The 27,270-nt window shown below is 47.7% G+C and overlaps 11 protein-coding genes across 11 annotated transcripts; 7 read left to right on the forward strand and 4 right to left on the reverse strand.

The window, feature by feature from the left end:
• Positions 1–58: 58 nt before the first annotated feature.
• On the forward strand, positions 59–971 carry N7478_008616 (fungal specific transcription factor domain-containing protein; the record flags this gene model as incomplete). Its single annotated transcript, XM_056924830.1, has 2 exons — positions 59–107; positions 343–971. 2 exons carry the CDS (start codon positions 59–61, stop codon positions 969–971), a joined length of 678 nt encoding a protein of 225 aa, XP_056777556.1.
• A 338-nt stretch (positions 972–1,309) lies between these two features.
• On the forward strand, positions 1,310–2,576 carry N7478_008617 (fungal specific transcription factor domain-containing protein; the record flags this gene model as incomplete). The annotated part of the gene is made up of 2 exons (XM_056924831.1): positions 1,310–1,495; positions 1,563–2,576. 2 exons carry the CDS (start codon positions 1,310–1,312, stop codon positions 2,574–2,576), a joined length of 1,200 nt encoding a protein of 399 aa, XP_056777557.1.
• A 523-nt stretch (positions 2,577–3,099) lies between these two features.
• Positions 3,100–4,871, forward strand: N7478_008618 (RNA polymerase II mediator complex subunit MED27 domain-containing protein; the record flags this gene model as incomplete). The annotated part of the gene is made up of 4 exons (XM_056924832.1): positions 3,100–3,231; positions 3,350–4,009; positions 4,086–4,125; positions 4,495–4,871. 4 exons carry the CDS (start codon positions 3,100–3,102, stop codon positions 4,869–4,871), a joined length of 1,209 nt encoding a protein of 402 aa, XP_056777558.1.
• Positions 4,872–6,299: 1,428 nt separating this feature from the next.
• On the reverse strand, positions 6,300–7,267 carry N7478_008619 (uncharacterized protein; the record flags this gene model as incomplete). Its single annotated transcript, XM_056924833.1, has 3 exons — positions 6,300–6,436; positions 6,496–7,092; positions 7,150–7,267. 3 exons carry the CDS (start codon positions 7,265–7,267, stop codon positions 6,300–6,302), a joined length of 852 nt encoding a protein of 283 aa, XP_056777559.1.
• Positions 7,268–8,907: 1,640 nt separating this feature from the next.
• N7478_008620 (uncharacterized protein) lies at positions 8,908–9,559 on the reverse strand (the record flags this gene model as incomplete). Its single annotated transcript, XM_056924834.1, has 3 exons — positions 8,908–9,002; positions 9,081–9,194; positions 9,289–9,559. 3 exons carry the CDS (start codon positions 9,557–9,559, stop codon positions 8,908–8,910), a joined length of 480 nt encoding a protein of 159 aa, XP_056777560.1.
• A 414-nt stretch (positions 9,560–9,973) lies between these two features.
• Positions 9,974–10,195, reverse strand: N7478_008621 (uncharacterized protein; the record flags this gene model as incomplete). Its single annotated transcript, XM_056924835.1, has 1 exon — positions 9,974–10,195. The coding sequence occupies one exon, from the start codon at positions 10,193–10,195 to the stop codon at positions 9,974–9,976; it is 222 nt and encodes a 73-aa protein (XP_056777561.1).
• Positions 10,196–12,454: 2,259 nt separating this feature from the next.
• N7478_008622 (putative protein kinase Yak1) lies at positions 12,455–15,603 on the forward strand (the record flags this gene model as incomplete). The annotated part of the gene is made up of 8 exons (XM_056924836.1): positions 12,455–13,004; positions 13,079–13,341; positions 13,398–13,597; positions 13,650–13,809; positions 13,877–14,136; positions 14,199–14,318; positions 14,375–14,733; positions 14,804–15,603. The coding sequence occupies 8 exons, from the start codon at positions 12,455–12,457 to the stop codon at positions 15,601–15,603; spliced, it is 2,712 nt and encodes a 903-aa protein (XP_056777562.1).
• A 1,325-nt stretch (positions 15,604–16,928) lies between these two features.
• Positions 16,929–19,705, forward strand: nip1 (translation initiation factor eIF3 core subunit c; the record flags this gene model as incomplete). The annotated part of the gene is made up of 2 exons (XM_056924837.1): positions 16,929–17,271; positions 17,445–19,705. 2 exons carry the CDS (start codon positions 16,929–16,931, stop codon positions 19,703–19,705), a joined length of 2,604 nt encoding a protein of 867 aa, XP_056777563.1.
• Positions 19,706–21,830: 2,125 nt separating this feature from the next.
• Positions 21,831–23,393, forward strand: N7478_008624 (uncharacterized protein; the record flags this gene model as incomplete). The annotated part of the gene is made up of 1 exon (XM_056924838.1): positions 21,831–23,393. The coding sequence occupies one exon, from the start codon at positions 21,831–21,833 to the stop codon at positions 23,391–23,393; it is 1,563 nt and encodes a 520-aa protein (XP_056777564.1).
• Positions 23,394–24,152: 759 nt separating this feature from the next.
• N7478_008625 (uncharacterized protein) lies at positions 24,153–24,939 on the forward strand (the record flags this gene model as incomplete). The annotated part of the gene is made up of 3 exons (XM_056924839.1): positions 24,153–24,196; positions 24,259–24,442; positions 24,499–24,939. 3 exons carry the CDS (start codon positions 24,153–24,155, stop codon positions 24,937–24,939), a joined length of 669 nt encoding a protein of 222 aa, XP_056777565.1.
• Positions 24,940–25,410: 471 nt separating this feature from the next.
• On the reverse strand, positions 25,411–27,091 carry N7478_008626 (60S ribosomal protein uL30; the record flags this gene model as incomplete). Its single annotated transcript, XM_056924840.1, has 4 exons — positions 25,411–25,870; positions 25,930–26,096; positions 26,305–26,416; positions 27,075–27,091. The coding sequence occupies 4 exons, from the start codon at positions 27,089–27,091 to the stop codon at positions 25,411–25,413; spliced, it is 756 nt and encodes a 251-aa protein (XP_056777566.1).
• Between the last annotated feature and the right edge of the window lie 179 nt (positions 27,092–27,270).

The raw sequence follows: 27,270 nt of genomic DNA on the forward strand, positions 1-27,270 counted from the left end.
GTGAGGCTCTCCCCGCTCCTGATTCCTTAGGCATGCTATTGTCAAAATATGAAACATCATGAATGAGGAAGCAAATGGAGATCGCTCGGCTAAAAGACAACGAATAAGTGAGCGTACCCTCCTAGCTTGCATAAGCTGCAAGCAGCGCAAATTGAAGGTCAGTAATCCTGTTCCCCTTTGACTCAACGTGGTGCTGCTTAGTTGAAAAACTATTGAGTCTGACTTCAGTCCTTAACACTTCAAGTGCGATGGCAAAAGCCCGAAATGTAGAACGTGTACACGAACAAATCGAGGTATGGTTCCTTTTGGGTATTGACAGAATTTTGACTGACGGCACTTAAGAATGTCTCGTTGAAGACCCAGCAACGGGTTTGCACAGGCCGCGGGACTATGTGAAAAGTCTGGAGGCTCGAATCGCGCATCTTGAGGGATTAGTTCAGAAGTACCAGCAGGAAGCCCCGCTTGATCATCAAACCTCTCCAAGTAATGATCCAAGAGGTGCTTCCGTCGACGACTCAAGCTCAGTTGCCGTGGAATCCACTCCTAATCTCGACCTGCTCAGTAATGAAGTAGCTCTGTTGTGTCTAAGTGCTGCTGGCCGTGAGCCGCAATTTTTTGGACCATCTTCGGCTGTCTTCTTCTCCCGAATTGCTAGTGCCAGCATCGACTTGCCTCTCAAGCAATCTGATTGGAATGACTCACCCAGGCTCGGGGACAATAACGAATACCACAACAGGTCACAATGGAGTCCGATTCCTCCTGTCGAACTTCCGTCTTCAACAAAGGCTGCCATGTTATCCGAGGCATACTTCAAAAGTATTCATCCTCAATACCCCTTTCTCCATCGGCCAACATTTCGATCCATGGAGAAGGAATGCTTGAGTGCCAACGCATTGGGCGATATCAGCACAGCTGATCCTGCTTCGCTTTTCTTTGTCCTCATGGTCAGAGTCGATCTTCATGTTGCTTAAAGTATTGATTAATATACTGATACAATCTTTCATAGGCTTATGCAATCGGCTCGTTGGTCTTAGGACAGTCCGAGACAGAATCGGCCCAAGTAAGCTAAAGTCCAAGACAAATTTCTTAGTCGATGTTTGCTAATCTCACCAGGTGTATTTTTCATGGGGTCTTCAGCTGATTGAGCCTTTGCTCCAGCTAGATGGGCTTCCGTCAATCCAGGCGCTTCTTTGTTGTGCTGTTTATTCAATAAGATCTTACAATGGGGCTAGTCTCTGGTGTGCTTTTTAGTTTTCACGGAATCATTCGTCCATTATGGCTGATGCTCTAAATTAGGAAGCTTTCCGGCATGGCAATCAGACATTGCGTCGAGCTCGGTTATCACCGCAGTACCGAGAAATACAGGGCCAGTGCCGACTCCTTAACTAAGGAGATCTCCAAACGCTGCTTCTGGGTGGCGTATGATTTGGATTGTGTAGCATCGTTCATTTTGGGACGTCCAAAGGGAATCCCAGACAATGCCATTGATGTCGAGGTATGGACTCTTGCCCTATTCATTTCACCGATTACCAGCTAATCACTGACTGTGTGAATGATAACAGTTGCCTTTTGACATTGACGATGAGAATATCGCATTCGGTGGTTTTCTACGCCCCCCGCGATCCTCTTCCGAGGAGCCTCGTACAAGTATGACCGGGGTCATCCACGTTATTAAGCTACGACAACTTTGGTCAAAGATCAGTGACAATCTATACCCGAATGTATTCCGTTTGGTAGAGAATGATTTTCATGATTCCACCCTGGTCGAACAATTACGCCAAGAACTAGAAGAATGGCACTCAGGTGCGCCAGATGAGCTTGATACCTCCAACGCGTCCCCATTTTCCGTATTCGACTCACCTAATTGGTTCCATATTGCCTATGACTATTCAATTCTTCTATTATACCGACCCCGGATAACATGCCCTCTGGCGACACAAGGTGATCCACAGAAATCACAATCCATAGATGCGGCTTTCCAAATCTGTGCAGACGCCTCTCGCGATATCTGCCAGCGATATCGCCGTTTATACCAAGCTCGCCGTCGCATTCAATTTACATGGGGTAGCCTCCATATTCTTTTCCTCGCTGGACTAACTTTCAATTACTGTTTGTGGCGTTCACGTCGGCTCCGTGAATCCATCCCCCAGAGCGTGGTGGTTAACACTTGTATGGCTTGTACTACTCTACTGGTTATTATTGCAGAACGATGGAGCCAGGCTTCGTCTTACAGGGACATTTTTGAGTCATTGTCTGAAAGAACCATCAATATGATGTCTGGAGACAATTGTAACACCCAAACTGATGAGATGGGCGTTTCTCATTCCGCGCAGGAGGCCGAATTGCTGGCCCCTCTGGCGTCGATTTTGGATATCGATACAGATGGCTTGGATTGGATGAATCATGATCATAATAGAGCGAGACCTCCAGATGTTGAACCATATGCCCCATTTCAAGAGTGGATTATGGGACTTGACTATGTGCCGTCGGCCGGTGACCCCCAGTGGTTCACCCAAGAACTCCTTAACGACATGGGAGACCTTACGGCCCTGCCAAGTAACAACGGCCAGTTATGAAAATTTATTATCATTATATTACTATTATTTAAATAAATGGAGAGTGAGTAGTTCGGCAATTCGGTACTTCGGCAATTGCCGTGAAGCCACAATCTTGCTTACATAATACACATCCTAGCCACCAGCCACTGAGGCTGATAGTTAGACATTTGTATGGCTGTGCTTAGTCTCCCGCACCTTTCTCCCATTCACGAAAGGCATCAAAGGGAATAACATCAACAATCCATTAAGGACAGATACCCAAGGCATCTACGACCTCCATATAGGCAACAACATATTTTTATCTCGGTTTCTCAATTGGATCAGCCAAAGCCAGACCTATTCACTCGGATATCTAAAAGCCTGCCGCCGTTCATCTAACCAGGCGTATTAGCAGTAACCAGCACCTGGACCTATAAATTCTCTTTCACAGAGATCTGCAAGTTTGAACTCAACCAAATACTCAATCTGAGTACCAATAAGGCACCCTCATATTCGTCTAGTCGGCCTGTTGGCCTAGGAGGAAAGTCCTCTCTCGCGCACCATGTCGACCGCGCCTGCTCCACTTCCTCCAGGAAAGGGCCAGAACGACAGCAGCGAAACTAAACCAGTCAACTGGGAATCCGAGATTCAACTTGTATCATCACTAGCAAAGCTCCAGGAACTGGAGAATAAGGTGCGTACATGCATTGATTCCTTCTGCGTTGCTTTGATCATAAGGGTCTCATTCATTCCCCTCCCTCCAATTGCCTATTCTCTGAAACATGCAAATGTACCCAAGCTAACAACACCAGATTCATGAACTTCGTCAATTTGTACCAGCGGGGCTGTTGGAGCCTCTAATTCCAATATCAAGCTCCCAAAAAGCTACACCAGACAATCCAATTGCAGAGTCTCCGTCAATATTACGCAATGAGCTTGATCATGCTGTGCGTGATCGACTCGCCAGCATCGAGCAGTTCCAATCCCTCTGGCGCGGCCCGGATCTAAAGCCAGTCTGGGCACATACTGAAGCGCGCCTGAAAGATGAAAGCGGCCAGCTTCTCCAGCCAACAGGTATCTGGGAGAGAGACTACGGCACCCTCCTTGAGGAGCTGACGAAGGCCGAGAAGATGAAAGAAGACGAGAAACTACGAGAAGAAGAAGACGCTGAGCGAACGAAAGTGTTGTCAGCGGAAGGCGGCTGGACTGCCGTTATTGAGAAGTTTACTCAACGTGGCCTTCCTGGTGTTCGTGTGATTAACGGCCAGAACCAGACATCTTTGGCTATTGCTCTTGCTAAGGCTGGACTGGTCGTGCTGGTCGAGGGCGTCAAGGACCCGGAGTCCGATGTTAGATCCCAGTGGCTTGTTTCGAGTAAGGTTTCTCCAGGTCGGGCCCCGACGAAGATGGAAGAGGCAGTTATAGATTGTCTGAATTCGCGACCGCGGAAGTGGGATCTTGCTTTCCTTTTGGTAGGTCTATATACTCAATATTCCACATTGGGAATTTATGCTGATTGTGTGGGAACTCGACTAATTCTCACTGCAGGATATGATTGCTTCATACGCAGATATCAAACAAACACCTTGTACAAAATGCACACGCCTAACAAACAACGCAGCCCGACTACCAACTGTTCGCCAACTGCAGACTACACAAACCCCAACCGAATCCGAATCGAAAGACCGTGTCTTCACCTTCGACGTGCTTCATACTACCTGCGCTTAAGCCAGCAATATACTAGCTACGATGTGACTGAACACTGAAAATCAGAATCATGACAATTCAAATGTCATACCATATGAAATCAAATATCACACCACATCATCCTTCTATGATCTATTTTATCCTCATCCTTATCGCCCTTCCACCTCTCCATCTTCATGCTCCCCATAAATAATATCATGCCAATAATTCGCCGGATACTCCTCCCCATTCTGATCCCAATACCTCCTAGGCACACAATGCTTCCCCCGCCTCCCTCTCCCAAAACGTACCCACCCCTCTTTACCCGCCGAAGTACAATACTCCACTCGACTCCAAGTTCCCAAATCCGGAACAATATACTTTCGCTGTCTAAAATCATACCGCTCATCAATTCCCCTCTTCGCCCACGGAACCTGTACCTGTCTCTTTGCCGCTTTCTTCTCCCCCGCAAAAGAAGGAGAAGAAGAAGAAGAAGAAGAAGAAGAAGAAGAAGAAGAAGAAGAAGAAGAAGGCACAGAGCAAGACGAAAGTGGACTATCCCATAGGTCCCAGTTCGTTCTCTGTATCGATCCAGCTCTAGGTACTGGCGATGACACTGGCACTGAGGAGCGGGAGTTTGAGGAATAGAACGATGATGAAGAGTAAACAGATCGAGATGAAAACCAGGATGAATGTTCGATTCGGGAAGCTGGAGACCTTGAACTTGAACATGAACTTGGAGCTCTTTTTTCTCCTATGACGCCGATGTAAATGTCTGGTCCTTTGTTCGTGAGGACATCGAAAAATCGCCACCGGCGGGGCCAGGTTGATGGGTTCCCGGGTCTGGGATCTTTGGGCCAGATCCAGCCCAGTTTCTTCGAATGGGAATGGGAATGGGAATGTGCTTTCGGTTGCGGTTGCAGTTGCGGTTGCGGTTGAGCTTGAGCTTGAGCTTGAGCTTGGGGTTGGGGTTGGGGTTGGGGTTGGAATGAACCTTGAGAATGGGTATGAGGTTTCATCTTTCTTCTTTGCATGGTTGTATAGATTAAATGTACCTTGGCTGTCGTAGAAGTGTGAGATAGTCATTGTTGGATTGGAAAGGAAACTGAGTTGATAGATGAGAAACAGGGGATATTTATGCTTGATTTATTTCCTCCTCAGCTTAGCGGGATTTTTTTTCATGGTGCCCAGGTGGGATCATTTGTTTGATGATGCTACGGGATTCATGCTTGACTTTTATCTAAACGGCCAGGACACGGTTCTATGCGGGTTACAGTTTCTTTCAGATAGATGGTGATTTGTATCGTTTCTCCATTAAGGTGCGCGTTGGATCTGCACTTCTTGGAAACCAGCAGCGACGATCATAATTCTCAAAATTCCTGTTAAAGTGGCTTCAGCAACTTTGAAAGGAGCAGTAGCTATCTAATCACATAGGGTACATACATAATGGGGATTGGCCTGCAGGCTGCAGATTATCAAAGAATTGTTTCACCGTGATTCTAGCAGATTGGGATGCTGCGAGTTGTCATATAAACAAAGAAGTGCAAACGAAGTCCAGCAGTAATGGCTAGGGTATTATTCCCGATGGCCAGGCGTTGGCCCTGAGCATGATTGATACAGATGAATTACTTCTTCCATCAATCCAGATGATGTCTACAGTCCCGGGAATAGTATTGTAGCAGACCTACAGAACTTTCGATGGCTATAAAGCTGAAGATTTTTACTAGTATAAATCAAAAGCAAAACGCAAAACGCAAAACGCATACACATGCATACACATCGGGTCCTGAGACAACCTGAAACCAGAACATCGAAGTATTTTGGTGAATTATTTATGTCAAAGGTATAAGTATAGATCCCATGCCAATTTTCCGTTTCTGTTTCAATTCACAGGGGACAACATTAAAAACCTAAATATAAAGAATAACAAAAGTAATCCAGCCTATGTCCGTAAATCAACAAACGCCATTTTCCTGCTATTAGTCATAATATCTCGCTTAAAGAACATGGGAACGCCTTGAGATCGAAGAATATATCCACATGAATGCTATGCCATACTCGCTAGGCAACTTTTCATTAGAGAGAAAAGAGGCCGAAGGTACCTGCAAACCAGGTGAAAGATAGGAGTGTAATCGTAGCCATGCCAAAGACGAATTTCAGACCTTGTTTAGAAATTTCGGATAAAGCGCCGTTGCAGGTAACGCATTGGAAGCCTAGATAAATACGTTAGAGTTTATCTCGAAGATTGGAAAGAAAGAAGGGTAAGACTTACTGGGCAGAGCTGTAGGGCTGTGAGGATAGTACATTGAAAAGGAATATCCAACGCTCGAGCTGAGATAGCCTGCACTGGCAGTGTCACTGAGAGACTTCTCCGAGTCGTATACGAACAATGTGTAGGTAGCCGTCAGCAGCGGGATGGTCGCAGAACTCTCGTATTTGCCTGTGTCCCAGATGACGGTTCCGGTAGCTTCCATACTCATGTTCTTGGTAACGGTGTATGTTTCACTGTTCAAGCTGCAGGATGCAACGACGTCGACGGCAGTCGGTTTCACGACGAGGGATGTGTAGTTCCAGACAAATGTAATGTTTTGTCCAATTTGGTAATAGCTTGTGCTTGTCGAGTCTGGGGTGAGCATGGAAATACCACCTGCTCCATCTGCCGCGTTGATCGAGACCGACGACGTCGTGGTTGTTTTACCCTTTGTGGTGCTGGATGTACCGGTTTCGGTGCCCGTTGTTGTTTCATCGCTGGCGGTTTTCGTGTTGCTGGAGGTTTTGCTATCGCTGGAGGAGTCGGTGGACGTCTGAGATGCGACTGAGGTGGTGGTGGTTTGTTCGGAGGTTGATGCGGAAGAGGATGATGAGGTGTCTTTGAATAAGAATCAGATTAGCGTCGTTCAATATGTCAATGGACAAATCGACATACCATCACGTCTATCCAACAAGGCATTGCCAAGTGCTGCTCCAGGATTGGACCATGACCAGGCCGAGGCGATCGTGCCCAGCAACAAAAAAGTGCACACAAGGTTCAGAATAGACCGCATGTTGACAATCTTTCAGAGTGAATGATTCCAAGCAAAGAGAGAAAATAGTCCAGGGAAAAACTGAGAAGGAAGATCCCCCTTATCGGAAACAAGAGCCGAATCGGCACCCCTTGCAGCAACTGACAGGCTGGAGGTAGCCCTTGTTGATGGGTTGAAAAGACTCTTCTCCACGACAAATCGAGGAGATGCTGTTATTTTCTGGATTCGCTAGGGACTAGGGTATCCCAGTTGTTCACTTAGGTAGGGTCGGAGGGAGAAGTGAGGAGAAAGACTGTGGAGAGCGAGTGAAAAAAGACAAGTCGATCTGCTGGTGGATCCTGAATCCTGTCGATCGCGGGTATGTTGTATTGTTGTGGGGGGGTGATGATAAGGGCAACGCGGTGTCCTTGAGGAGTCCGGGATTCTAACGAAGGTGACTGATCGGTTAAAGCAGGAATGCAGAAAACGACGATGCAAACGAGCGACCTGGAAAGAAACAGAGAGGCGAAAACTGAGGGAGGACAAGAAGTGTGTTTTGAGGTGTATTGCGGGGCTAAGCCCAAACTGGCCTTGGTGGCTGTCAAGGCATGTGAGACATCCGGCCTATTTATAACTAACACACTAAGAATTGGATAAGTTATGGTCAGGCGAACTATCTAAGGCCATCCTTCGTGAAAAAAGGATATCAAATTATAAGAAAATAGATCACTTAGATTCCAAGTTGACTACCCCATTGTGATCTAACAACTGGGAGAGGTTGCTCTGCAGCCGAGTTGAATTTGTCGGGGATCTCCTCATCCCGTAGACCCTGTGGACCCACAGCTCGGTTCCAAGAAGTCAGTAGAAACAGAGACAGATCCATATTTTCACTTAAAATGTTCTTCTAGTCGATTTTACTTTCTGCAAATTTTGGTTGAATATTAGAATAATGTGTGCATATTCTACTTTGTCATGATTCCATTTGTTTACCTCCTGTTCATCCCCAAGTCTAGACGTACATAGTCGGGCTTGGCAGGATCCTTGTCAGTAAACAAAAGAGTCAAAAAGATCATAATTTTCAACGGGACATAAAACTTGAAAATCGCAAGTGATACTCTTATTACGATACACAAGTATTTTCGCGGTCGCCCCAGTTACTGAGTTATCTATACAATGTTGGACTAGCCCTGTAACCAGGGACGAATGTACACAGTACGACTTTGACGTTCGGATTTCAAAATGTAGACTACAGATCCCAGCTTATTTAAAAGATATTTGATGTAGTACTCCCATATATATCTCGAATATCCAATTCCTTGAAGACTTCTGTTTCGTCCGCAGAATATCGGGGCGTCTGGCTTAATGAATACCTACATCTGCTCGGACCATTATCAGCCCGCACTAGGGGAGCAATAAAGTTTAACTTGGCATTGATTAGTGACAGATCTAAGTATAGGAATACATTATAAAAGTCTATATCTACTTAAACCATATTCGTTCTACCAGCGCCAGGTTAATCAGTATAGCAAATTCATATATTATCATTAAACTCCAGTCTATCCATAGTTGACCAGGATCATAAGTGAATGTACAGTCGTAAAGAGCCTCTTCATCAAAACCAAGATAACAAATCCAAAAACATTAATAACACATCAAATCAAATCCAAAAGATCGCTTTTGGTTTAGGAAGATGTCTTGAGCTCAATCTTGTCGCAGCCAGGGTGGCTAGAAGACTCTTGGCTGGTATTGATATAGTACAGGGCATTGTCATTGCAAGCTAGAATATAAGTCAGTCCAAGAACAGAACAGAACAGAAAAGAAGATAGATAAGGAAGAAAAAGTTGAAGTTACTCACCAAGCCATCCGCCCCAGTTCTTGTTGGAGCTTTGCAAGTTGCCATCGCTGGCAAAGCTGAAACCCGTACCGCCGGTAGAAGGCTCAACGCTCACATCGACAGGAGCCACGGCAACTATAAACAACAATGAAAAACATTAGTCCTTGTTTTTGATATGGCGAGTCGATTTGATTTGATTTGAAACCAAAGTTAGTGGGAGCTTGCTTACCATCCTCGGAAACAAGAGCAATGGACCACGGTGCGCCATTCTGCGCCTTGTAGTGCACAGTACCATTGGTCTGGAGAGAGAAGGAACCGGCCGAAGCAACATTACTGGTAAACACAGCCAAGCTGTTCAAAGGGCCAGTAGACTCGGTAGTCACGTAGAGATTGTTCAGGCTGCTGTTGGAGGCACCTGAGGTCTGGAGGTTGAAGTTCTTAGTGACCGGGCCGGCGGTGGCAGTAGCGGCCAGAAGAGCGAGAGTAGCGAGGAACTGCATTATGGCCGTATGATGAAGAAGACTTTAATTTTATTTCAGAGCGAGAGTTGAAAGAACTGGAGTATTTGTAAAGAAAATGTGTTTGAGAAGAAGTTGAGAATGGATTTGGATGGGGGGGCCTGTGGGGTATTTATTATTGTCTGCCAGCCTAGTAAGTGCTGGGGAAAGCTGGGAAAGCTGGGAAGTTAGGTAGGGAAGGGAAGTCGTGTGGAGAAACCCGCCACCAAGTGGGTGAACCTGCGAGGATCCACGATCGTGTTTCCTTGGATTGTAGAGGAGGATTACCAGAAAATAGAAAGAGATGTGTCTGTTTCCACCATTATTATTCTCATTCGATCGATGGGGAAGTCATTTGGAGTCTGTACAATGTTCTAACTAGCTGATATTTGCATCCATTTTGCGTTTGTCGTCCGTCTAAACATCTTTGAACATGAAGCCCTTTTGTTTTCTTCCTGCAGGTCCACAGTTGCAGCTACTGACTAGGGTGATCCAACCACATTCTTTTGTGCTAGCCTTGCTAGTGCCACAGTTAGGGTGTTGAATTGATTCAATCCACTGGGTAGCTTTCTCCAGTGGGTGGAGAACCCAGCTGCTGCCCCAGTCACTAGCTCGGGGCTTGAACCAGTCACGGTGCATGGGGGATGTAGATCACCCTACCCAAGCGAAAATAAAACGCGAATCCGAGATCGATGTCATAGAAGCATTAAAGGTCGAATTGTTTTGGTTTGTTTAAATACTCAATCTAAATCCAAGATCCAGTACAAGCGGCGCGTCTCGCATATGCTACATCAAATACACAATCCGGAGTACAGTCTTCCAATGCAGTATTCCCCCTCCAAGCAGCAGAATGAATGAATGATAAGTGGTCCCCAGGCTGCGTAACCATGGGTTCCATCCGCAGTGCAGAGACCCCTGAACCCTTGGCCTTTTTCTTCTGATGTGATTGACCCACAGAATTTCCCAGTCATCCTTGGAATTCACGCGATGATTTCTGGGCAAATGATCCGATGAGCCGTGTGATGTTCATTACTGTATTTTGATTTGAATCACTGATCGTAGCTATTGTTCCATGGGCCAATGGAGTGCGGTTCTCCTGAGCCAGCTGTGCTCGGCCACTCGGCAGGAATTGTCCATGGAATCGGTCATATATTCCATAGAAGAACTCGGGACGGGATGGAATCTACTCCGTACTGTCTAAATCAAGGTGTGGCGAAGAGTTAATCGAAATACCCGTCGCCTTCCGGGTTGGTAGGAGTTGTGGGATATTATGAAATGATCATTTGTGGTTCTACGGATACTCATTTTGAAATTCACAGATTCTCGATAGATGAAATAGATTAGAATAGAAGTTCGATAGATAGAAAAGGTTGGAAAGTTGTAATTGAGTATGTAGTATTGAGTGTGCATACACCCAAGCTTGGTCGGGATTGCGGGGCAGTTCGAAGGAGAAAAGTACTCCGATCGGCCAATTCGATCAAGCACGGCTGATAGCTATGACACCAATAAATTCAATTAGAACGGCGAAGAGGAAATGTGACAAATGCCAAAGACTATCCTCGGTAAGTTGAAGATGAAGAACCTTGGAATGCAAGATGCGAAGGCGGAAAGACGAAGGATTTAACTTAAATCTGATAACACCGGCAAAATACCCCGACCGCTCAAGGAGTCATCCATATGGAGAACATTTGAAGTCGAGTCTAAACGAGTTGTGGTTTACGGACTCGAATTGGTTATTGTATAATTTATTGGGGCTGGGATTCATATCCTGATGTATTTGACAGAGTTTTCACACAGAAAATGATCTATCTAAAGATCATAATTACTATTCATCCCAGCTTCTCCAGGTTAATCCGCCAAGCGATGAACAGCCCAACTCGCAATTCAATTTTGTGTGTTGGAAAAAAAAGCCACAATTAATATTCAAGGTGGCAATCTATGCCAAATCCAACTTCATGGCCAGGGAGGACAAATAAGACTAGGATTTGGCCTTCGAGGTGTCTCTTAGGAAGTTAGGCCGTGACGCTTTGGCAGTTGGGTATGCAATGACGCGACGATCCTGGGCGACGTGTCGCCCAGGAGACCACAATCCTCGAGCTAATCGTGCGATCAAGAACAAAGCGAGGGTCGAGATAACTGGAGTATGATTAGGCTCAACTGAAAGTCCATGTTAGTTTAGGGTATAGTTAATCGTAATCAACTGGGATTGGTAAAATGTCAACTCAGATGATCAAGGTTGAAGTACTATCAATACTTCATAACCCAAAAACTTAGATGAGAGGGTTCGACACACTCATGACCTCCACTTCCCACATTTGTATTTCCCCTCCTCTCCACATTCAAATCGAGATGATCTAGGAAGTTTTGATACGAGGATTCTGGTCTCCCTCACGAGTCTCCCCATTTAATTAATCCTTTTATATTTTTTCTCTTCCTGAATTGTGCTTTTTGGATTGCTTTTTTTGACTACTTCAATCTGCCCTTTCAATCGCCCCGAGCCCTGGGTTTCCCTACGTCGGTGGCAGATCCGCCCCCCCCCCCCCCCTTCTCTCCAAATTCAACCCAAAACTTTCAGCTCCCGGAGTTCCTGGAATTTCGAGTCATGAGGTGCAGTTCATTCTAAATCTTTTGACTTCATCCCAATCGCTTGTACCGCAGGGGAATTTGCTCCCCTTGCCTGCGATCGCGCTTCTCGCGTGTGTTGTCATCCTCCTCCCTCCTGCATCCCCACGCAAACCTCCGATCGCAGTGTGGCTGCCACGACGGTACACGAACGGTGACGGCGTCAATTCTATCGCACCTGTCTCTCCGCATTCCTCCCATCCCCCAGATCCTCGAAGATAGAAACCGCACCGACAAGAAAAAAATCCCGTCATCAACGGTATTCATACTTCCAATATGGATCCTGGATGGCAACCCTATCAGGATCCCCTGATGGGTCGTCCCGCGCAGTTCAATAGCGGATTGGCTGCCCATCCCCAGCAACTAGGCTCGAAGTACGGTCAGCCACCACAGTCACAGCCCCCCGTCGGATACACATATGAGACATTTCAAACTCCTGGCACTACCTCCAAGGCCCCCTCGACCGGTCCAAACTCCAAGCCGGTATCGATGGCGTCGTCTCCTACTGCCACGCCACGTACTCGGGATTATGTCACCGATGCCGACACCACCATGGAAGATGCAGACCCCTACAACCGCGCCAAGTACCCATCGAGACCGAATCATCACAGTCGCGCGTCGTCTCAATTCCTCAACCAGGCTGAAGAGTCTTCCGCCGCTCGCAGATACTCACCTATGAACGTTCTGTCGCCGCCGATGTCATACCCTACCAGTCCCGGGAAGCAGGGCTCCTACTTCTCACCCTCGGCTCAGAGTCAGTCGCGACGGTCGCCCGGTCGAGCGGGAGAATATTCATCGCCGCCGCAAGGATATCAATCGCCGCCATGTGAGTAAATTCGTATTGTTCACGGAATTCCCCAGATTCCCCTGGGCTCGTCCATTCTAACCTAAGCGCTACAGCGAACCGCGCCCCGAGACTTCCCCCACTCCAATCCGGCGATCTCAGCCCCGATCCATATTACCCATCGTCCGCTTCCTCTCATTTGGGCAGTGCGTTCGCTCCCGGGACTCGATCCCCTCGATCGGGTTCTCTTCCTTCTCAGGTTCCGGGCCGAGGGCCAGTTCCCAAGTTCCAGAAGATCAAATCGGTGCAAGATCTCCAGCCACGAGTCCATGCTCAACCGGCGTATCGGCGTGCGAACCCAGAGGGCGGTTTCATCAGCGTTCGTGGCTTCCATTATCTCGCGGGTACCCTGTTACTAACCTAGAAACTTCATAGCCACTTCATGCTCTGACAAGCCACCTCCCATCGACGTATCGCATTTGCAATCCAAACTTCAACTACGAATCATCCAGAAACCCGCGACGTGTTTTGACGAAGCCTAGTAAGGGCACGAAGAACGACGGATATGATAACGAGGACAGTGACTACATTCTATATGTCAACGATATTCTAGGCAGTGAGGAGGCCGGCCACAAGTATGTTATTCGGTGTTCATTCCGCGAAACCTATATCTAACGCTTCGCTCAGAAACCGATACCTTATCCTTGACGTCCTCGGTCAAGGAACCTTTGGTCAAGTTGTCAAATGTCAAAATCTGAAGACTCAAGAAGTCGTGGCCGTTAAGGTCATCAAAAACAAGACAGCATACTTCAACCAGAGTATGATGGAGGTTTCTGTCTTGGATCTGGTAAGATCTCTCAACACGGGTATATTACTATCATCACTAGCCATATACTGACTGCCTGTTCCTACAGTTGAATAGTAAATATGATAAGAACGACGACCACCATCTCCTTCGTTTGAAGGACACCTTCATCCACCGCCAGCATCTTTGTCTTGCATTCGAATTACTCAGCGTTAACTTATATGAACTCATCAAGCAAAACCAATTCCGAGGATTGAGCACAACTCTCGTCCGTGTCTTCGCGCAGCAATTGCTGAACGCGCTGAGTCTCTTGAACAAAGCTCATCTAATCCATTGCGATCTGAAACCCGAAAACATTTTGCTGAAGAAGTCAGTCGAGCGGCCCCGATATCACATATGTTCCTTCCCACTAACACCCATCTTCCGTATAGTCTTGAGAGCCCAATCATCAAAGTCATTGATTTTGGCTCCGCATGCGATGAACGTCAAACAGTGTACACGTATATTCAATCCCGATTCTACCGTTCACCTGAAGTTTTACTCGGCTTACCGTATGTCGCGCACCATGCAACCCTCCGTCTCTTGGTCTTTTTACTGACTTGTTCAGATACTCATCTGCAATCGATATGTGGTCCCTTGGATGTATTGTTGTCGAGCTTTTTTTGGGTTTGCCGCTTTTCCCCGGCTCTTCTGAATACAATCAAGTTTGCCGTATAGTGGAGATGATGGGATTGCCTCCAGCATGGATGTTGGAGATGGGTAAACAATCTGGCGAGTTCTTCGAGAAGACACAGGATGAGTTTGGCCGAAAGACGTATCGCCTAAAGAGTTTGGAACAGTACTCACGAGAACACAACACCAAGGAACAGCCCAGCAAGAAGTATTTCTCGGCTTCGACATTGGAAGAGATTATTCGAAGCTACCCTATGCCGAGGAAGAATATGAAGCAAGCCGAGGTCGAGCGAGGTGAGATTCAACACTACACATTCTTTTCTTCGTTTGGTGCGGACCTTTTAAACTGACTATCGCGGGACAGAATTGAACAACCGAGTAGCATTCATCGATTTTGTCCGCGGCCTGTTATCAATCAACCCCCTTGAGCGGTGGTCACCTCAGCAAGCCAAGCTGCACCCATTTATAACCCAGCAGAAGTTCACTGGACCTTTCATGCCCCCGATGAACTTGAAGTATTCGTCTCTCAACAAGACCGTTGCTCCCGGCGTTCAACAGCAACAGCAAGCTGAAGCCGCCAGTAAACAAAGAGCAGCCCAAGCAGCCCAAGCCCAGACACAGTACACAATGCAAATGAACCCATACCAACAGGCACCACCACCAGCCCACGCCCAGCCTCCTCCCCCTCCTCCCATGTATAACGGGATGTACCAACAGGGTGCAGCAGCGGCACCACCGCCTTATCCCACACAACCTCCTGGTTATGGGCATCAAATGGGCATGTTACCCCAGGCTGCTACTGGACAAATGCCACCTCAGCCCCAATATGGTTCTGGACAGAGTCTCTATGCTCAAGCTACAACACGGGCAGGCCGTCAACGTGCCTCAACTATGGATCCCCAGGGTGGAGGTATTCCCCCTACTATCCAGCGCGTTGCAAGCCATCTGGACCCCAACGCCCCGATCCGGTTACAACCTAGCCCTGCTTACTATCCACCTCCCCCGGATGGATATGTTGATGCCAACGCCCAGCGACGCCGCGGTAGCCGTGCAGGTGGCAACGGCAACGGAAATGCTAATGCCCAACGAAACCGAGATTTTATCCGCACGCTTGAGGATGGGGCCCTGGGTGAAAGTTATATGGGACAAAACCCGTGGCACTAAAGGGACTAACCAGACACCAAGGAGATATATTTGTTCTAAACGAATAGCTCTATACAGTGTCGTGGAATGTGGTACACTTGTCTTTCTTTTTCTATTGCAGTCAAGCATCCAAGCATTCACACGCCTGGTGCGTGCATCTTGCTGGAGGATCGATCCAAAGATGCCTCATCATCTCAATTGGATAACTTAGACCCTCTGTTGTTATTTTCGTTTTGCTTGACTCACCATTCCTCCCTCGACCTATGCTACTCCTCGCGGGCCCTCTCGCGGACCTCCCAGTTATCCTTTCTTGGCGTGAGTCATTGGTCGGTGGCCCCCAACTGCCCGTGTTTGTCACGAGCTATTGGTGTATGGATCTGGAAACGACCAATAGAGCTCAGGGGTTGAGTGACACAATGCCTGACCCCCTTTCTTTGAACGTAGCTTTGTGTCAAACCCAAGTTACTCGCACTAGGCGAAGCAGTAACTCGGAAACAGTGGTTGTGGTTGTGATTCTGATTCTGTATTTGTCTTTTTTTCGGAACATGACCAGATCGCCACCTTCTTGTCTTTTTTGTCTTTTCTATTTTTTTGTTTTATTCGCCTCGCTTAGTTTGTTTGGTCCATTCAAATGATTTGGAGCCATCGCTCGGGTCGGTTCAGTTCAACTGGCGACATACTCGTTATATTTCCCTTTCTCTTTGTTCTTTTATTTTGTGCTTTTATTTTCCTTCTCTTCTTTCGGCATAGCCTGGAGTATGAAAGAACGACTTCACAAACCCCCCCCTTTTCCCTCTTCTACATTTGGTTGTCTCAGTAGGCATTGATATTTTTCTTGTGTGGGTTACCTAAGGATTATTGATGGTTCTCTCCATCCTTTCCTTATTTTTTCTTTGCTCTTATTCTAAAGTCTGTACTCCGGGATATAATGCGCATGCATGTTGTGGTCCAATGGTTTTTACTTTTATTTGTCATATATGGGGAGGGAATACTTGAGGCTGTTGACTTGCATTCAACTTGTTGGCAAGCGGGATACCATTGCTGTGTTTCAATGACTTATCAGGCACTATATAGTAAGAAATACTAGTTGATCTAGTTAACTCACACGTCATCCTGATAATAAATTAAACCAATAAAACATTCTATTAGATGTAATCCCCGTCTACAAATGCAAATGCAATCTGGATTATATCAGAATAAAAATGATGACGCTAGTCCTAATCGGGTATAGTCAACCCCTCGCTTAAATTTCGTGTGTGGCTCTCTCCCGGACAATCACGTCCAACTTTTAAAGGATCTGCTTTTGCGTGTACACCCGGATTTCTCCACGTCTAAAATCCGCAACGATGTCACGATTCTTCTACCGCGGTGGTAGCGACAGCGAGTCCAGCTCGGACGAGGAGGAGGATGTTTACGAGCGCTCTGGGGAGGAGGACAGCGACGCCGAGTCTAACGACGACTCCTCCAGCTCTGGCTCCGGCGATGAATCCGACGATGACAAGGCTAGCTCCGGTGGCGAGGATGCCTTTGATTTCTTGAAGAGTGATTCCGAAAGTGAAGAGGATGAAGCTGAGGAGAAAGTGACTGCTGTTAAGAGTGCGAAGGACAAGCGATTGGAGGGTGTTGAGAACACTATCCGATTGATTGAGAATGCTCAGAAGATCAACGACTGGGCTGTTATTTCGACTGGTGAGTTTGAACTATACTCTGCTCTTTCGATGTGATGGGAAGGGATGGGAAGGGATGGGAAATTCGATACGCCTGGGCTTTCGATATTGTATCCCATCCCCGCGGGGTGGATGAAAAAAGGGCGAGGGGTCCAAAAAAATTGAACACCATGCTAATAGATGTGATTTATGCAGAGTTCGATAACTTGAACCGTCAAATGCTCAAGGTCAACCAGTCCGGACCTACCCCCAAGCTCTACATTAAGTTCGTCGCCGACCTCGAGGACTCTATCACCGAGACCGCCGCCCAGCAGAAGGCCTCCAACAAGAAGATGAACGCTAGCAACCAGAAGGGATTCAACGCCATCAAGCAGCGTATCAAGAAGAACAACAAGGAATACACCATTCAGATCGACAAGTACCGTTCCGACAAGGATGCTTACATGGTCGACAAGGAGGAGGCTCCCGTTGCCGCCCCTGCTCCTAAGCCCACCCGCGTTGAGAAGATCGAGAACTTCGCCGCGGCCGCCTCTGCTGCTGCCGCCGGTGACGATGATGGATTCGCTACTGTCGGCCGTGGTGGCAAGACCCTTCAATACACCCCCGAGAGCATTCTCAAGCACCTGCGTTCCATTGTTGAGTCTCGCGGAAAGAAGAACACTGACCGCACTGAGCAAATCCGCACAATGGAGAAGCTTCTTGAGGTCGCCACAACCCCTTACCAGCGCATCCGTATCTACTTGACCCTCATCTCTACTCGCTTCGACCTTTCCTCCACTTCTTCAGCCACTTATATGAGCGCCGAGCAATGGAAGAGCGCCGACCAAGAATTCGGTACCCTTCTGTCTGTTCTGGAGGAGCACCGCAACTACATCATCAGCGAAGGAGCTGATGAGTGGGAGGATGATGACAAGCAGCCCCAGGTTGCTGAGGGCGAGACTTTCTATATTCCCGGCAGCATTGTCTCATATATCGAGCGTCTGGATGACGAGCTCACCCGCTCCCTCCAACAGATCGACCCTCACACTGCTGAGTACATTGAGCGTCTGAGCGATGAGCAGCAATTGTACAACAACCTTGTACGCACCCAGATCTACGCTGAGAGCCTCAATGCTGGTGAGAAGAACGAGACCCGACAAGACGCTGTTAACCGTGTGGTCATCCGCCGCCTCGAGCACGTCTACTTCAAGCCCTCCCAGGTCGTCTCAATTCTCGAGGATGGTACATGGAAGGCCCTTCCCGAGAACATCGACTCTGCCGTTACCACCCGCGCCGAGGCCGGTGACGTTTCCGTTCTTCTCCAGACTCTCTGCAGCTACCTGTTCCAGAACAGTGACGGTATCATCCGTGCCCGCTCCATGCTGTGCCAGATCTACTTCCTCGCCCTGCACGACGAGTACTTCCGCTCTCGCGACCTGATGCTGATGTCACATCTGTCCGAGAACATCTCCAACTTCGACGTCAGCACCCAGATCCTCTTCAACCGCACTCTTGTTCAGATCGGTCTGTGCGCTTTCCGCGCCGGTCTTATCTACGAGGCCCAGAACACACTCGGTGAGATCTGCGGAAGTGGCCGTCAAAAGGAGCTGCTCGCCCAGGGTATCATCCTCCAGCGCTACTCAACCGTCACCCCCGAGCAAGAGCGTCTTGAGCGCCAGCGCCAGCTGCCCTTCCATATGCACATCAACCTCGAGCTTCTGGAGTGTATCTACCTTACCTCCAGCATGTTCCTCGAGGTTCCCCTCATGGCCCAGACCTCTTCCGCCCCCGAGATCCGCCGCCGCATGATCTCCAAGACTTTCCGCCGCATGCTCGACTACAACGAGCGCCAGGTCTTCACCGGTCCCCCCGAGAACACCCGTGACGGAGTCATCATGTCCGCCAAGTTCCTCGCCGCCGGCGACTGGAAGAAGGCCGCCGAGATGCTGGCCTCTATCAAGATCTGGGATCTGATGCCCCAGCCCGAGAAGGTCAAGGAGATGCTCTCTCAACAGACTCAAGAGGAGGGTCTGCGCACTTACCTCTTCACATACGCCCCCTTCTACGACAGTCTCGCCATCTCCTCGCTGTCCGATATGTTCGAGCTCTCCACCAAGAAGATCACAGCTATCATCAGCCGTATGATCTCTCACGAAGAACTCGGCGCTGCCCTCGACCAGGTCAACGACGTTATCGTCTTCCGCAAGGGCGTCGAGCTCTCCCGTCTCCAGTCCCAGATCGTCACCCTCGCCGACAAGTCGATGGGTCTCCTCGAATCCAACGAGAAGACTCTCGAGCAACGTACCCAGGGTATGGCCAATGCTTTCCAGCGTGAGCAGGGTCCTGGTCGTGGTCGTGGTCGCGGTGGTGGTGCCCAGGGTCGTGGTGGTGCACGATTCCCCGGTGGAAACCAGGGCCGTAGACCTGGTGGTCAACAGTTTGGTGGTGGTGCATTGGGCGGTGCGATTAAGGCTTAAATTATGGTTATCTGATGTAATGGCATGCCTTTCAACTTTCTCATCTTCATTTTTCTCTTTTCTTTTTCTCTTTTGTTCCTTTTCCTTGTCATGGTTCTTCTGCTTTTTCTCATGCCGTTTCCGAACGCGGTGGAAATCCCTCGTGTCTGTTCGATGACTCAAAATGAATGAATATAAATGGTTAGAAAGCATTTCTTTTATTAAACAGATGTAAAGTGTACTTCTAGCAGATCTAGATGAGCAGGTAGTGAGTGCCCTCATCATGGGGTAGGTAGGGCGACTCGCTCTCCGTGTCACCGTACAGGTATGTAGCAACAGAAAGGAAGAACAACAAACAGCCTGAGCTGGTGGCAGCTTCCATAGATCATCCTCGCTCTTCCCTTCCATCCCTCCCTCCTTCCTTCTTTCCTTTATCTTTGTTATTCTCCATCCATCGCTCCTTCCTTTCTTGGATTATCAAGGTATCAATCACCTTGGCATGTTGTATATTTTATTTGCCCTCAAGTCTTATACTTCTGCGCTCACAGCTTTTTAATTCATTGCATTGCTTTCATCGGGAAATTCATATTCTAGCAACATGACTGATACGCGTGGGGTTTCTAGACTGTCGACACGCCTTCGAGTTCCTATCTAGCTCTGTCACAACTTGGAAGCTAATATGTGCGTGGTTCTAGGATGGATGTAAAACTCTTTTCGAGTGACCAAATGTTAAGCGATATGCCCCCCCCCCCCCCCCCCCCCTCCAGCTTTATGCTGTGTATCGGCTTTGCCATATGGCATGGGTAGCTGGCCCCACTAATGCAGGGCCCCTACATGGGTGTTAGGTGGGACCACTCTTGCTTACCCGTCCCGGGTCCGACGCAAATCTGCATTTTGCATGAAGTCTTAATTGGCGGAAAGAAACGATTCCTCATTTACTGATATAGTTCCAAGCCTAGCGGAATCTCGAATGAAACTACGAAGTCAAGTGAGAGGAGCGATGAATACCATCACGAGTCTCGAGGTCTACTGAGAGGCTCATGTTGTGGTAAAAGAAGAAAGAGAAAGAGAGAAAAAGTCAGATCAGACATCATCTTACACGCTAGGACGTTTAATGGTTAAGGCCGTTTTGCACGGCAGTTCTGGAGCCTCGCGCCACGAGGGCAGCGTCAAATTAGGAGCAATATCTACAGTCTTCCAAGGTTAGTTGATACTGCATTTTCCGACTTATGCGATATGCCCGTGCCTAATACCAGCAATCGTAGGTATAAGGAATTGTTCCCAGCCTACCAAAGCCCATGACTACTGTTACGTATACAGTGAAAATTCTTCTAGCTTCTAGTTAGCGCTATATGAACTACTAGTAGTCTGTGGTGTAAAAGTAAAATTTACTTGAGGAAAAATGAAAACAACCAACCAGGGTACTCTCTAATCACCCGCGGAGGTCCTATTCGCCATCAGGCGCTGTCTTCGCGGAATTGAACCCACATCTAGACATTCCTTGGTGTCAGTTTCTGGTCACTGGCAGCGACGGCCCCCTATGATTTCTTAGGGAATGGGGCCGGCCCAAAGATTTAGTAGTTTGAGTGCCCCATCGCGTACGGACAGATCACGGAATACTCCGTAGCCTTGAAACCTTGAGTTCATCCTGATTTTAATTTTAAAATGAGATCTTAATTCTGCTTCATCTACCTATTAAAACCTTCATGTAAGGTTACATTATCTAGTCCTAATAAGAAGAAATGTCTCAATTATAGTGTACATTGGAAGTCATTATTATTATCGATCTCTGATTCCACGAGACTAGGCACCTAGGTACGGAGTCGCGTATTTTGGCACCGTGTCACCGGGTCAAGATACCAGTACCTAGCAAGACCCTTGGCAGCTCCTGGCAGCTCTTGGCGGCTTCTAGACCCTAAATCTGTATAGCAATACTGAGTGGAAGTGGCAGAGGATGGGCTCGCTTCTCCAACTATCTCAAAGTAGAAGGATGAACTTCATTTCTCGGCTACAGAGGCGAGTGACGGCTGGATGGGTTGATTGATCTATTTAGGCCGAGTGTTTTTACTATTTATTCACTCCACTGGACACTCTTCTTTTTTTCGCCCTCTCGTCTTTTCTTATCCCTCAGAACACCACCCTGAGCATGAAGTATCCAAGGATTTACCTTTCAGGGCTGCTCGCCGTCCCATGCCTAGCCGCTCCTGTCGCAACTACTGGCAATGGGCAGCAGATTGCGGTGGCCTCGTATATCGATCCAGCTGCAGATGCTGCCGCTTGGGATCGGCTGATTGAGTATTCGGTTGACAAGATGCCATTGTTAATTGCCAACGTTGTGAACGGTCCCGACTATGCCGTCGATGCCAGCTGGGCCGATGTTATCAGTAGAGCTGCAAGCGCCGGCAAAACGGTCCTTGGCTATGTGCGTACCGGATACCTCGGTGTGAGCGACCAAAAGATTTTGACGAGACTGGGCTCAGGAGACTTGGCGGATTGGACCGCCCAAATTGAGGAAGATATCGATATGTGGTATACTCTCTATGGTGACAGCATCGGAGGCATATTTTTTGACGAAGGCTGGCCTTCATGCGGCGACAACAACCAGTATTCCGACTTATATAAGTATATCAACGACTACACAAAGCGAGCCCATCCCGGCGCGTATACCATTTTGAACCCAGGATCACCCATGCCTTCTTGCTTTGAGGATACCATGGATACACTACTTACCTTTGAATCGGACTACACGGCATATACAACTTCGTACGTGGCCAACGATTGGACACCGGCGGACCCGCGAAAGCTCTGGCATGTTATTTACAACGTTCCAGCGTCTGCAATTGACGAGATCGTCGCACTATCTGTCGAGCGCGGGGCTGGGTATATTGAACTTACGGATGACGTCTTGCCTAATCCATACGACAACCTACCTGTCGATTCTTACATACAGAGCATGCTGGGTGAAGTCGATGGCGGCTCTCTTTTGAATGCTAATGCCTCGGCCTGGGCATCGGGAGCGAGTGCAGGAGCGGTATCCGGGTTATCAGTCTCGTCATCGGATTATAGCTCTGCAAAGATGTCGTGGACCGCAGCCACTGGTGCTCTCGGATACTATGTATACTCGGGCAGTGATGTTGTTGCCAGTATTCCTAGTACTATGACCTCAATCACGATTGGTGGTCTTCAACCAGGAACTAGCTATACCTTCACCGTGCGTGCAGTGGGAGGAGGTGGAACTACAGGATCCGCGTCCAACACACTCACTGTCAACACAAAATCTCTGCCAGATGGCAATGCAATCTCTAACCTCAACGCCACTGCTGGAGCATCCTCAACAACTTACACGGCTGACGTTCTTATTCCTTACAATTCCTTCAGTCTCTATATCTGGGATACAGTGGGGTGTGACTTCGACACCAATCCGGGATGGACTGTCAACTTCGTGAGTGACAATTACGTTTGCACACACTACATGGTCGAAGGCACAACTCTATACGAATACACTGGTACGGTTCCTGCTGGATCCACGTCTCCGCCTTGGTCATGGTCATCAATCGGTACCATCACTCTCAGTAATACTGGCGACGCTTACACATGGACTTTGCCCTTGGGAACTTCAACAACAGACACGACTAAGTTCGTGATCCAGGCGCAAGGGTATAATCCCCTTGTTACAGTCTTTAGTCCGGATCCGAGCACATATGCATGATTGTAAGAGCTCATCTTTATGTACGACCCCGAATTTCTTGAAATGGTGTGACGAGGCTGTCAACAGCTTGGATCGGAATAACGTCCTTGGATATGGAATTAAGTAAGTTATACCCCATTTCTTAGAGTTCCTTATGTTTTTAAGTCGGCATGCAAAGACCTTTTACTTCCTAGGCCATTAGTTTGCTAATCTCATATCTACAGCGGGGCGCAAGATACTGAACGGCTGGAAAACATCCGCGAAATTGGCGGCTGTAAAATGTGTGGTTCATACTATCTCAGGGAAGATGGGTGTCATATTAAAGCCAATTATGCTACTGATTGTGCCAACCGGTCAACATAATTTACCCAGTTAGAGAAGTCTGGGTGCCTCTGATTTATTGAGTAGGCCTAGCTTGTAAGATACATGTATTAGGAATGCACTCACTGTCTGTGTTTATGGATAGTAGTGACTGCCAAATATCACCTTTCATATTATAAACAAAGAATTCCAAATACATTGAGCCTTGTTTTCAGACCATGTTCTGGTTTTGAATGATAACTTTTAAATAGACGAGACGCTAAACTCTTCTGAAAGGATAAGCCATGCAGTATATAATTGTTACAATTCATTGTAAACCACTCAGACTCTAACACAAAACCACCCCTCCTTATTTCTACATGAGCAGGTAATCTCTCAAAGCTTTGTTCGTCCAGAACTTGATCCACTTACCAGCATTCATTCACAGTTAGAAGGTCTCGTTTTGTGCTCTTTTCAACCATGGCTGAGGCATCTGAAGATAGTGCTCAACACTTCGCAACGAAGTAAGGAATCAACGAATGTTCCTATCATTAAGAAAGCTAATCTAAACTCTAGAGTCTCTCAGCAGTCTTCCTCTCTATCACGGGCCTCTTGTGAAAATCAGAGTTACGCCTAGCAATGACGAATTTACAATCTCTAAAGATCTTCTCTGTGCGAGTTCCCCGGTATTTTCAGCAATGTTCGAAGGTCCATTCAGAGATTTTCATGAGATGATGGCAGGGCTGGAAGAAATGGAATACGTAATCTCGGTACGAAGTGTTCAAGCACTTATTCAATGGCTATACTGTCGGGTTGTCAAATTTAGCATCGAGGACCCCCCGGTGAGCATATTACGGCCGCGATGGAGCTTGTGAGACTTGCGGACAAGTACGATATTGTTGGACTTGAAACCGAAATGGGCGAATATATTAGAGAGATAATTGTCGCCAATCCTCATCCAATGGGAACCATTTCTGCATCTCGTCGCGATACCAACACTTATTGGATCGTTCATGAACATATTATCTCTGCAAGCTACTTGCGTCATGGACATCCAGTACGACAAATTCTGGCTAAAGCCTCCGTCTCAGGGCATCTCCTAAGCCATGATCACAAATTCTTTCTAGCGTCCCAGGAATATCCTCCATTTGCAGCTGATCTCCTTGAGGTCAGAATGACGCTGGACAGGCCAAGTTCTAAACCAGCTGGCACTTTTGAAGACCCCATCACTAGAGAAATGGTCGATCTAGAGAGAGAAAAAATCTAGCTTTACATAAAGTGGAAGAAGGATTAGCAGGTGAATTATTGACTTGTCGCTTTGGCCCTTGGGTGTGCCGCATATTGAAAAAAGCTCTTGCAGTTTGCCAGCTATGAACAAGGCATAGTCTAACAGAAATTTTCAATGAGCTCAATTTAAGAAATACCCGGCGGCATTAGCTAGAAACCCTACCTTATATCCAATTAAATGTGGACTCCGAATCACAGCATATGTCAATACACACGAGCCATATAGGGCTGACTTGCTACAATGTGATTACAAGTGTTGCTACAGTTATACAAAGTTTACTCGGCATGAAACAGGCAATTGCGGGTTGACTGAAGCATTTAATTAGGAAATCCCAGACCGTATCGCTAATTGAACAAATAAAACACAGCCTGTTTGCTAACAAAACAACCCGTGACAAGAAAGTCGTGAAAATTTTTATTTTGAACCGCCCGGTTTCCAGATGGAAACAATCTAGTTCATCTGGCGGATGAGAGCATTGATGTTCTCCTCACGGTTACCGGTGTCACCACCCTGGATGTAGTGCTTGAACTTGCGGGTGCGGAAACCACCGTTGGGGTTGGACAGCTTGAAGGGCCACAGGAAGTTGTTGGCCTGCTTGAAGTTGGGGCCAACAGTGTAGATCTCGTGGATCAGATCCTCCATACAGACGATGCCGTACTTGCCGAGGTGCTCCTCGATGATCTGGTTGTCAGTCAGGGCAGTGCGCTGCTTGTCAACCTTTCCGTAACCGCGCTTGTACAGAAGCTCACGGACGGACTTCAGGTTGGGGTAACCGTAGGCAATGTAGGGGTTGACAATGGTCAGCATCTCCTGGGTGGCCTTGCTCAACTTGATGAAGGTACCGCTGTTGATCTGCAAAAGACGCAGCAGCTGGAGGATCTTGCGGGGCTTAGGAGCGATCTTGTTGATACTGGAAACAGAGTTAGCACCATTGAACAGACAATGATTACTAGAACGTGGTTGACATACCCCTTGATACGGACAACGAAGACCAGCTTGGACTCATCCTCAACGTAGAAGTTACCCTCCTGGCGGGCAGCACGGGCAAGACGGATCTTCTCGCGCTCTGCGTCACGGTACTCCTTGACGTAGGACTCGGCGCGCTTGAAGATGACGCCACGCTTCTCCTTGTTGGCCTGGATAAATCTCAAGTTAGTTTAAGATTCAGTAATGCGTTTGGTGACAGTTAAGCACGTAGGGCATCAACAATGTTTCAGACCCGAAAGATGGTTAACAAACGACAGCATCGACCTTTTGGCCTAGTCGCATGAAATGGTGTTATGCATCATTAAGTTGGATGGGAGGTGAGGTGGGAGGATTTTGATCTGGTAAAGGGACACTGACCTTCTTCTTCTGCTCGGTCTCGGCGCGACGCTCAGCGCGGGCAGCCTCCTGGGACTTGCGCTTCTTGAGGAGGGTCTCGGGGACGAGGACCTGATCCTTGGTGGGGATGGAGCTGCGGTGGTGTGAGTATAGTCTGTCCCAATGGATCATGAATGCATGAAACAATCCGCCGAGTGTAAGAACTGTAGCATATAGCGCCACATTCTCGACTGAAGGCAAGATGATATTGATAATATCAAATAAATAAAACTCGACGAAATGTCTTTAGTCAGTGAGGGAAATGATAATGGGGTATCTTGGTTGGTCTTTGGTACTAGGGGCATCTTCCAGCAACCCGTTCGCGAAGAAGAAAATTTCTTTCCTATCCAGCCACCCCAGAAAATCATTTTCACCCTCATCCGACAACACCCCGAACAAAATGTTCAGGAAATATACGTTGACGCTCTTCGAACCTTGTGAGATAAATTTTACAATATCAACCACTTTGGATAAACGATAGCTGCTCAACAATGGTTTTGGAAGCGAAGGCAATCAAATGCTTTCGACCTCAAGACTCCAGTTGCCCCCCGTTGATATACCTATTGAATAGCAGAATGCACGTCTCAAGGTTGTTCGGCGGAGGGGAGAGGAAGGATCGAGCTGGTGTTTGGCGACCATCATCAAATTTCGACGACGGCCGGCAACATCTCCAGCGAGAAGGACGACTATACCTGCAACCTCACAATCGCAAGGATTGTTTCAGTGAGATAGGGAATCAAGGGAATGCATACGTGGTGGTAGAGGCCATTGCGAAGGTCCGTCGAGGTGAGTTGGCTGGTCGAGGGTTGTCGAAGAAAAGTTCGAAGCAAAGCGAAAAGTTCAAAGAGAAAAGAAGATCTCGCTTGTGTGGGTGGCCGGTCGGCACTAACCGTAATAGGTAGGGCGGGATTCACAGAAACGCTATTCCATATGTGGAAAAGCTTACCC

Source organism: Penicillium angulare (genome assembly GCF_028827245.1).
Source record: "Penicillium angulare strain IBT 27051 chromosome Unknown utg000005l_segment0_segment0, whole genome shotgun sequence".
Taxonomy (NCBI): Eukaryota; Fungi; Ascomycota; class Eurotiomycetes; order Eurotiales; family Aspergillaceae; genus Penicillium; species Penicillium angulare.